The sequence below is a fragment of the Centropristis striata genome, chromosome 21 (assembly GCF_030273125.1).
Source record: "Centropristis striata isolate RG_2023a ecotype Rhode Island chromosome 21, C.striata_1.0, whole genome shotgun sequence".
Classification (NCBI taxonomy): Eukaryota; Metazoa; Chordata; class Actinopteri; order Perciformes; family Serranidae; genus Centropristis; species Centropristis striata.
Window position 1 is genome coordinate 2435187 of NC_081537.1, and position 11684 is coordinate 2446870.

The 11684-nt window shown below is 38.6% G+C and overlaps 1 protein-coding gene across 1 annotated transcript; it reads left to right on the forward strand.

Annotated features, from left to right (window-relative positions):
• The first annotated feature begins 1707 nt into the window (after positions 1-1707).
• Positions 1708-11060, forward strand: LOC131959899 (NLR family CARD domain-containing protein 3-like). Its single transcript, XM_059325122.1, has 8 exons — positions 1708-1780; positions 5258-5383; positions 5905-6034; positions 6706-6807; positions 7476-7562; positions 7780-7858; positions 8015-8228; positions 8349-11060. Exons 2-8 carry the CDS (start codon positions 5368-5370, stop codon positions 9956-9958), a joined length of 2238 nt encoding a protein of 745 aa, XP_059181105.1. The 5' UTR covers positions 1708-1780; positions 5258-5367; the 3' UTR covers positions 9959-11060.
• Positions 11061-11684: the final 624 nt, after the last annotated feature.

Below are 11684 nucleotides of genomic sequence, written 5' to 3' on the forward strand. Positions count from 1 at the left end.
TAATTTGCAAAAAAGCAGAATTCTCTTATCAACAAAAACAAAAAGATTGACTTTGTGACAAGACATTTAATGAAAAAAAAATTCAAATAAACTGTCATTAAGTGAAAATACAGTGAAAGGGTCAAAGTTATGAGACCAAACCGCTTAACGTCAGTTTTTATATCTATATAACGTTATGTATAACTTCAATATAACTGTAAACACGCCTCTCCTCGTGACTTAAAATGCTGAATCTGAAGAGAGTTGTATCGTCTCCCAGACTGAACACAGTTTTTTTTTTAACCCTGTGGAGTCTCAAAAAGCTCCAAATAATCCAGACTTGTTGACTCCATCAGACTAGAAAACAAAGCAGCGTGGAGCCCTACTGTAAATTTACCTCTAAAGTTCTGGCTGTAAACTCCATGAGGCCAGTTTCAGTTTGATGATGATATACCAAGTAAAACTGGAGACAAGCTCAAATAGATTTAGTATCAAATGATAGAACTGGATGGAACCCTCTTATATGGTAGATTTGACACCTAAAATTCTTTATTGAGCATGATAGTGTTTTGAAAGTAAAAAAAAAAAGATTCAAAATCACATTTTATGTTGGATTAAAGACTAAAAAAGATACAAAATGACCAAAAACAGGAACAAAATGACTAAAAAAAGACACAAAATAACTAACAAAAGACACAACAAAAGACACAAAATGAACAAAAAGACACAAAATGACTAAAAAAAGACAAAATGAACAAAAATTACTAAAAAAAGACACATAATTACCAAAAAAGACACATAATTACCAAAAAAGACACAAAATAACTAAAAAAGACAACAAAAGACACAAAATGAACAAAAAAGACACAAAGTGACTAAAAAAAGACACAAAATGACCAAAAAAGACACAAAATGAGCAAAAAAAAGACACAACAAGACCACAAAAGACACAAAATGACCAAAAAAGACACAAAATAACTAAAAAACACACAACAAAAGACACATAATGAACAAAAAATACACAAAAAGACACAACAGAAGACACACAATGACCAAAATTGTTACGCTAAACACACAAGACACAAATAAAATCGAGTCCCACTAGAATAAAAACCAGAGTTGATGACAGGTTGTCCATGAACGTGTCTATCCTGCCTGACGTTGACGGTTAACAGAGGCTGCAGACACACACTTACCTCTGGTCCAGGCTCGGCTGCGCTCGGCTCGGCTGCGTTCGGCTCGGCTCGGCTGGGCTCGGCTCAGCTCGGCTGTTCTAGGCTCGGCTCGGCTGGGCTCGGCTCAGCTGAGCGAGAAGAAGATACCCGGATGTATCATGACTTCTTTCTATCAACAAATAGTGCACATATGACTCTTCATAAACATTGGAGCCATTCCTAACAGGACACATGTCTTCTGAACATTTTGACACAACAATGGCATTTTTCTGACGGACAAATCAGGAGAAAATGAACTTTGTTACAGACCTGTCTCTGTGTCAGCAACGAGCTCTCGCGAGATCTGACAACAGATACTGTCATTGTTACCCGAAGTCTCGCGGGAGTTGCTTCAAACCCGTTTCAGAACGTCCTCAGTAACTAATGTTCTTGACGCTAAATGTGACTGTTAGTGTGTCAGTATCTTATGTTAGCAAAATAAATTATTAATAAATTATTCTTTACCTCCACAGTATTTCCGATAGAGTGGCGGGAGAGGCCACGCCCACTGAGGAGACAGGAAGTGACGTGTTTTGTTGACAAGTTTCAGTTTAGTTTCACTTTGTCTCCTCGTGACGCAGTTTCAGGTCTGTAAACTCTTTATCAACTATTTAAACTCTATGAACTCTTTAAACTCTATGAACTCTTGATAAACTCTTATGAACTCTTTATATACTCTATGAACTCTTTATACGCGTTATAAACTCTGTAAACTATTGAAAAACGTGATAAAGTGTAAACGTTTCTCCCCGTCAGTGTTGGTTAATGTTCAGTTGGATTAAAAGTTGTTCAGTTGGATCTAAAATAAACTGTTGAGACCAAATGTTCAAACAAACATTTAGTTTTAGCAAAGAGTAAAGTAGTCAGTGGTTTTAGTCTCAACAGTTTATTTTAGATAAACTCGCCACACCCGTCTTCAACAAACAAACATGGCGTCACCGTAACGCTGAACTCAAAGCTTCTCTTTTTTTAAAGATTTTTTTTTTGGCATTTTACTGCTTTATTAGATAGTGACAGATAGAAAGGGGGAGACAGAAGGGAAGACATGCGGCAAAGGGTCCTCAGGCCGGATTCGAACCCGGGTCCACCGCAGCCTAAACCCTTATGCCCCCCTCCTCCTTACCCTCTGGTGTCCCTTGTGGCCAAAAACGTCCACGCACACTAAAACTGCTATTAAATAACCATACATCAATATTTTTTTTCAGATTTCCCCCCATAATTCTCTTAAACAACTTCAGACTTGTTCAAAACTATCAAACATTCATTAATTATCAGAATTTTAACCATATGCCAGTTTATATCTTTTAATTTTTCCATAATTTCTTCCAAAAAAACACAAAAAATGAATTATTTCCCATCAAATAAATAGTAGGGAGCTGGGGTTTTGGTGGTGATTAAAGTATTGGATATGTCAAAGATTAGCAACAAAATTGATTTGATTGCATTAGTATTTTTTATGTGGTGCCAGATACTCCCTCTGGTTTCCCTTGTTGCCAAAAACGTCCATGCACACTAAAACTGCTATTAAATCACCATACATCAATATATTTTATCAGATCCCCCCCCCCCCCCCCCCCCCCATAATTCTCTTAAACAACTTCAGACTGGTTCAAAACTATCAAATATTCATTAATTTTCAGAATTTTAACCCTTCGTATGCCAGTTATTTTAATTTTTCCATAATTTCTTCCAAAAAAAATGAATTATTTCCCATAAAATAAATAGTAGGGAGCTGGGGTTTTGGTGGTGATTAAAGTATTGGATATGTCAAAGATTAGCAGCAAAATTAATTTGATTGCGTTTATATTTTTTATGTAGTGCCAGATACTCCCTCTGGTGTCCCTTGTGGCCAAAAACGTCCACGCACACTAAAACTGCTATTAAACCACCATACATCAATATTTTTTTCAGATTTTTTCCCCCATAATTATCTTAAACCACTTCAGACTTGTTCAAAACTATCAAACATTCATTAATTTTCAGAATTTTAACCCTTCATATGCCAGTTTAGCCTATATATTAGAATTTTTCCATAATTTCTTCCAAAAAAACACAAAAAATGAATTATTTCCCATAAAATAAATAGTAGGGAGCTGGGGTTTTGGTGGTGATTAAAGTATTGGATATGTGAAAGATTAGCAACAAAATTAATTTGATTGCGTTAATATTTTTTATGTAGTGCCAGATACTCCCTCTGGTGTCCCTTGTGGCCAAAAACGTCCATGCACACTAAAACTGCTATTAAACCACCATACATCAATATTTTTTCAGATTTTTCCCCACATAATTATCTTAAACCACTTCAGACTTGTTCAAAACTATCAAGCATTTATTAATTTTCAGAATTTTAACCCTTCATATGCCAGTTTAGCCTATATATTAGAATTTTTCCATAATTTCTTCCAAAAAAACACAAAAAATGAATTATTTCCCATAAAATAAATAGTAGGGAGCTGGGGTTTTGGTGGTGATTAAAGTATTGGATATGTCAAAGATTAGCAACAAAATTGATTTGATTGCATTAGTATTTTTTATGTGGTGCCAGATACTCCCTCTGGTGACCCTTGTGGCCAAAAGAGGCCACGCACACTAAAACTGCTATTAAATCACCGTACATCAATGTTTTTTCAGATTTTGTTTCATGAATGTCGTAAACAACTTCAGACTTGTTCAAAACTATCAAATATTCATTAATTTTCAGAATTTTAATCCTTCATATGACAGTTTTTGTATTTTAATTTTTCCATAATTTCTTCCAAAAAAACGCAAAAAATGAATTATTTTATAGAATAAATAGTTGGGAGCTGGGGTTTTGGTGGTGATTAAAGTCTTGGATATGTCAAAGATTAGCAACAAAATTAATTTGATTGCATTAGTATTTTTTGTAATAATAGATGCTCCCTCTGGTGACCCTTGTGGCCAAAAATGCCTCATAGACTTCCATTCAAACAGCATTTTTTAATCTCACTGCCATTGCAGTATATAATCACGCTTTCTGTAATGTCAGCATTTCATTTTGAAGAAAAGTAGTGATATTTTACATTTTCACTGTATTCCACCAGAGTCAACCATTTTCCAATTGTAGGCCGATGCATGAAATTTGTGTATGTTTGCCAGTTATATTATAGAGCCGTGTGACTACCAGGTGCCCCCAAGAGTTAGTGTGTTAGTGTGCATGTGTGAAATAATTTTTCAATCAACATTCGATTAATCAATCAATTAATCAAAGCATTGAAGGCGGAGACATTGATGCAGTTGAAAAAGAGGACAAGAGGCCACCGACAGGTCCGTCTCCTCCAGCTGTAGGTGCTGACCACCTACAAAACGACCAAGAAAACCAAAAAGAATATGAATACATGTCCTTCCTCATAATTCACAAGTTTTTTATATAGTTAATTCTTTATATAAATGCAATAAATAGGTCTAATCTTTGACATATCCAAGACTTTAATCACCACCAAAACCCCAGCTCTCTATTATTTATTATGTGGAAAATATATATATATATATATTTTTGGGAATAAATTATGGAATATTTAAAATAAATAAACGGGCATATGAAGGGTTAAAATTCTGAAAATGAATGAATGTTTGATACGTTTGAACAAGTCTGAAGTTTTTTAAGAGATTAATGAAAAAAAATCTGAAAAGAATATTAATGTATGGTGATTTAATAGCAGTTGTTGTGTGCGTGGCCTTTTTTGGCCACAAGGATCACCAGAAGGTATCATCAAATAAAACAGATTTATCAAATATAATCAGAGATTCATCAAATAAAACAGATTTATCAAATATAATCAGAGATTCATCAAATAAAATCTTGTAAGTGTAAGTAACTTATCTGATCAACAATTTTCGTCTGTTCATTAATGTTTTAGGTGGTTCAGCTGATTTATGTGCTTTAATATAACGTTAGCTTCAATATAACGTTAGCTTTAATATAATGCTAGCTTTAATATAATGTTAGCTTTAACTTATTCTAAAATTGTCTGACCACAGGGGACACGGGGACGAAGGAGGACACATGGCGCAAAATGTGAACTTTATTTCTTTCTTTCTTTCAGGTACTATCAGAGACCAGACTGTCCTGGACCCGAATCTGAACCTGGACCCGGACCTGGACCTGGGTCCATAAAGACTGACAGGTCAATGGATTATCCTGAGAAGGACAAAGATGGACGCTCAACAGGGTAATTAAAACAGTAAAGATGAAGATAGACTTCAGACTGTATTGTCCCAGAGGGAGATTTGTGTTCACAGCCCGTACAGAAGAAGACTCAGATCTGACACATACCAAACACAGCAACATACAGTTAATGAGAACACAGAGTCTCTGACTACATCCAAACACCAAAGCACAAAGCAGCATTTCAGCAAGGCAGTCTGTGAAGTGTGTCACTAGCAGAGTGGAGGAAACTCCTTAAGCGAGCTCTCTTCCATTTTAAAGTCAGAGAAACATAAAAGTAGACAGCGTCACTATTCATATGGTCACTTGTTTAGTGTGTGAAGTTGGAGAAGTCAGAACGTCACACACATAACTTCTCATCTGCAAACTGCACTGGATCCAGCTTTAACAGAAGCACTGAAACGAGTTTGAATTAAATAATGAATTAATCAGACAGAACTTAAATCTACCAAGATACAAATATACAGTGTACAGCAGGTGAATGAAACCACTGACAGGTTTTGTCTCGGTGTGTTGTGGCTGCAGAGCAGAATTTATCTTGTGTTTCTATCAGGAGGATGCTGGAAGAACCTGAACCCAGCGGTGTGTCCATGAAGAGTGACGGATCTATGGATCATCCTTATAACTTCAAAGACGGACACCACTCCACTAGAAGGTGAGGATTTCAAAACCAAGCGATGTGTTTTTATCGGACCTGATCCGACTCACCACAGCTCTGCTACTCTCTTTACATTACATGTCATTTAGCTGACACTTTTGTCCAAAGCGACTTACAATAAGTGCATTCAACCTGAAGGTACAAGCCTTAGACCACAGGAATCAAGAGAGTGCATAACTTTTAAGAGCCAACTGTAACCACTACAAGAGTGCTATGTAAGTGTTTCGCAATGTGCTAAAGAAAAAGAGCTTTTTCTGTCCAAGACATACGGCCGCAGATCTGATGATACGATCAGAAAATCAATCATTGATCTTTGGCCTGCAATGCTCTGGTACCAAGTAAACTTATAGCAACTCTTTGCTTGAACATAGTGTTTGTTATAGCCTTGTGATATGCAGTAGCATAGAGCTGACCCTCTTGTTCCCTTGGGAGAACTCCAACAGTATGAGGATGCCCACACCCACCGGGTGCCTCACACCCTCGGCAACTCCGGAAAAGGAGAGACCAGCCCCTCTCCAGGAGTTTGGTTCTGGAGCCTGTTTTTCCATGTGTGGTAGTTTCATCTCTGCCCCAGGCAGAGGTTTTTACAGGTTTGTCTGGTTGCTGGTGCCAACTTACTATTATTATTTTTATTATTATTTATTCTATTTATATTGTGTTTCTATCAGGAGGATGCTGGAAGAACCTGAACCCAGCGGTGTGTCCATGAAGAGTGACGGATCTATGGATCATCCTTATAACTTCAAAGACGGACACCACTCCACTAGAAGGTGAGGATTTCAAAACCAAGCGATGTGTTTTTATCGGACCTGATCCAACTCACCACAGCTCTGCTACTCTCTTTACATTACATGTCATTTAGCTGACACTTTTGTCCAAAGCGACTTACAATAAGTGCATTCAACCTGAAGGTACAAGCCTTAGACCACAGGAATCAAGAGAGTGCATAACTTTTAAGAGCCAACTGTAACCGCTACAGGTGTGCTTTGTAAGTGTTTCGCAATGTGCTAAAGAAGAAGAGCTTTTCCTGTCCAATACATACGGCCACAGATCTGATGATACGATCAGAAAATCAATCATCGATCTTTGGCCTAGTGTGCTCTGGTACCAAGTAAACTTATAGCAACTCTTTGCTTGAACATAGTGTTTGTTATAGCCTTGTGATATGCAGTAGCATAGAGCTGACCCTCTTGTTCCCTTGGGAGAACTCCAACAGTATGAGGATGTCCACACCCACCGGGTGCCTCACACCCTCGGCAACTCCGGAAAAAGAGAGACCAGCCCCTCTCCAGGAGTTTGGTTCTGGAGCCTGTTTTTCCATGTGTGGTAGTTTCATCTCTGCCCCAGGCAGAGGTTTTTACAGGTTTGTCTGGTTGCTGGTGCCAACTTACTATTATTTTTATCATTATTTATTCTATTTATCTTGTGTTTCCATCAGGAGGATGCTGGAAGAACCTGAACCCAGCTGTGTGTCCATGAAGAGTGACGGATCTATGGATCATCCTTGTACCTTCAAAGATGGAAGGTGAGGATCACTCCACGGTGCTGTGACGTCCCAAGGTTAAGTTGGAACGTGAACGTGAAGTTTAATTCTGACGTTGGGACAACTGTTGCATTGTGTCATATCCTTCTCTCTCTCTCTCTCTCTCTCTCCCTCTCTCTCTCTCTATCCCTGCCCTCCCTTCTTCAAGTATCTCCATATAATTCAGAATGTGAGCTTATTTTTTATGATTCCTCCACAGAGTGGACCAGCAGAGCTCAGAGGTTCCCGGTGGTCAGTCTGCCCAGCAGCATCAGACCGACCTGGACTCCATATTTCTGGTCTGTACAAGTACAGCAACTTATGTATAATTTTTTCTGTTCATAATCATCTCCATGCTGCAGTTCATAGACCAGTGGAGCATCAGTCAGTCCAACAGGATGTTTGGTTCCATGATTCAAGTTTGACTGGTTAATTAATATAAAACTGTGTTCCAGCTGCTGGAGGAGAACATCTGCACTTTTGTGAAGAACGAGCTGAAGAAGATCCAGAAGGTTCTGAGTCCAGATTACCAAGAATCCTCTGAGACTCAGAGGGAGGATGAGGAGGATGAAGAGCAGATGAGGAGCAGCAGAGAGGCCTTTCTGAAGGTTACACTGCATTTCCTGAGGAAAATGGAGCAGAAGGATCTGGCTGACTGTCTGCAGAGCAGTAAGACCACCTCTCTAAAGATTATTATGCTGGATAAATGGGACTCTTACTGATGACTCAGAAATAGACTTAAACAAAAACAATGTATTCATTGATCATATTTGTTGTTTGTTCAATCAGGAATTAATGCTGGAGTCTGTCAGCGTAATCTGAAGTCTAACCTTCAGAAGAAGTTCAAGTGTGTGTTTGAGGGGATCTCTATAGCAGGAAACCCAACCCTTCTGAATCAGATCTACACAGAGCTCTACATCTCAGAGGGATGGACTGCAGAGGTCAATGATGAACATGAGGTCAGACAGATTGAAACAGCATCCAGGAAACCAGACAGACCAGAAACAACAATCAGACAAGAAGACATCTTTAAAGCCTCACCTGGAAGAGATGAACCAATCAGAACCGTGCTGACAAAGGGAGTGGCTGGCATTGGGAAAACAGTCTTAACACAGAAGTTCACTCTGGACTGGGCTGAAGACAAAACCAACCAGGACATCCACTTCATATTTCCATTCACTTTCAGAGAGCTGAATGTGCTGAAAGAGAAAAAGTTCAGCTTGGTGGAACTTGTTCATCACTTCTATCCTGAAACCAAAGAAGCAGGAATCTGCAGGTTTGCAGAGTTCCACGTTGTGTTCATCTTTGACGGTCTGGATGAGTGTCGACTTCCTCTGGACTTCCACAACACTGAGATCCTGACTGATGTCACAGAGTCCACCTCAGTGGATGTGCTGCTGACAAACCTCATCAGGGGGAAACTGCTTCCCTCTGCTCGCCTCTGGATAACCACACGACCTGCAGCAGCCAATCAGATCCCTGCTGACTGTGTTGACATGGTGACAGAGGTCAGAGGGTTCACTGACCCTCAGAAGGAGGAGTACTTCAGGAAGAGATTCAGAGAAGAGGAGCAGGCCGGCAGAATCATCTCCCACATCAAGAAATCACGAAGCATCCACATCATGTGCCACATCCCAGTCTTCTGCTGGATCTCTGCTACAGTTCTGGATCTGTTGAAAACCAGAGAGGGAGGAGAGCTGCCCAAGACCCTGACTGAGATGTACATCCACTTCCTGGTGGTTCAGTCCAAAGTGAAGAACATCAAGTATGATGGACGAGCTGAGACAGATCCACACTGGGGTCCAGAGAGCAGGAAGATGATTGAGTCTCTGGGAAAACTGGCTTTTGATCAGCTGCAGAAAGGAAACCTGATCTTCTATGACTCAGACCTGACAGAGTGTGGCTTCGATATCACAGCAGCGTCAGTGTACTCAGGAGTGTTCACACAGCTCTTTAGAGAGGAGAGAGGACTGTACCAGGACAGGGTGTTCTGCTTCATCCATCTGAGTGTTCAGGAGTTTCTGGCTGCTCTTCATGTTCATCTGACCTTCATCAAGTCTGGAGTCAATCTGATGGAAGAAGAACAATCAACCTCCTGGTGGTCTGAGGTGTTCGGGGGCAGATCAACACGTCTCTACCAGAGTGCTGTGGACAAGGCCTTACAGAGTCCAAATGGACACCTGGACTTGTTCCTCCGCTTCCTCCTGGGTCTTTCTCTGGAGACCAATCAGAATCTCCTACGAGGTCTGCTGACACAGACAGGAAGTAGCTCACAGACCAATCAGGAAACAGTCAAGTACATCAAGAAGAAGATCAGTGAGGATCTGTCTCCAGAGAGAAGCATCAACCTGTTCCACTGTCTGAGTGAACTGAATGATCGCTCTCTCTTCACTGATTAGATTGGTTAACTATATGCATGAGGACTGATGAGCCAATCAGAGGCAGAGTAGGGCGGGTCATGCCGAGGAAAATATTGCTAACATCTCAGTGCCACCCCAGTTGATTGACAGGTCACTGCACGTATCCTTTAAAGATGCGCGATTATTGGAAATGCGAACGAGAAAGGCAGAATAAACATCTTTCAAGTGAGTGGCACTAGGGGTGTGCCATATCGTATCGTTCATGATAATATAGGTATATTTTTTTTATGGTTAAAAAAAATGCATATCACGATATTGGTAACATTCCTACTTCTTGATGTAGTGGCGTAAGGCTAACAATTAGAGTTGTTTTAATCACAAAAAGCTACTTACTCTCTGTCGCTAAACACATGCAGCTTTCAAAATAAGAGCACGGTGTGTTAACAGACTCCACCACAGAACTTACAAGAAAACTGTCAAAATAAGATGCCTTAAATAAAACATACAAGAACCTTTATTCTCCTTTACAAAATGTCATTAAAATATGCCCCCGAAAACCCTAAATGGTTATTTTTTATTATTATTGCTCATACTCAAGAGACGAGAGCAATTTTTTTTGTATTTGGCAACTGTTGAGATTTGCACTTCACACTTTATTTTAGATTTTTATTTATTTATATTGACTAAAAAAACATATTTTCTATATCTTTTTAAGTATTTCGTAATATCGTGAAGAATAATCGTTATTGCAAAAATAGCCTGAAATATCGTGATATTCTTTTAGGGCCATATCGCCCTAAGTGGCACGTATCGAGAGCAAATCTGTCTGGAATATACTGTAGTATGAGCAAAGTGCTGGGTTGAGAGAGTTCATCACTGTTGATGTGTTGTAAATGTATATATTTTTGTTGATTGTTAACTAAATATTGTTGTTTTGTAACATATTTTGCTGAAATGATTTAAATGAAGATGTTCAAAACAAAGCAGTAATTAAAAAAATGATGACATTCAATATTTGTAGCGATATGTATATATATATCTATCGAAGTATGCTAAAATAATGTTCAGCTATTGAAAACCAAAACATGCATTTCAATTTTATGACACTTTTGAGTTTATCTGATTGGTTTTGATGTGTGGAGTGATTTGTGTGTTTTATTTTAGATGAAATGTGAACAAGGATGCATTGATTAGAAGTATTTTATTTCAATAAATGTTCAAAAAATAACCGAATCACCATGTTTGCCTGATGATAAATACATTTTACATTCATCCAGGCTGCTTGTGTAACTACAAACTGCTCCTAATCAAGTCATGATCATTTTATAATAGTGAGTAAGTAGAAATTATGTATTTTCGGGTAAACTAAACAGGGTCTCACATGTTACAGTTTCTAAAACAGGGCTTTTTTTTCTGGACTACTTTTAAAAAATAAAGGCGAAAATTGAGAGTATACCCACTACGCCACTGGTTGATTTCATGTATTTAGTTACTTTCCAAATGTTGCAGCTGGGGAAATAATGTAATGCCTTATGATGCTTTATGAACTTCTGCTAAATACATTTTTCTTGTTAATAAAAATATTTCTGTTGAATTTTGGGGTCTTTGTTTTTATCCTTGTATCGAGTATCGAATATTTTCCTGAGTATCGGTATCGAGTTGAAAATTTTAGTATTGTGACAACCCTAATCACTACTAAGGTGTTTCATAAGTTCTGGTTCAGGGGTCTGAATACTTAATTAATTTGCAAAAAAGCAGAATTCTC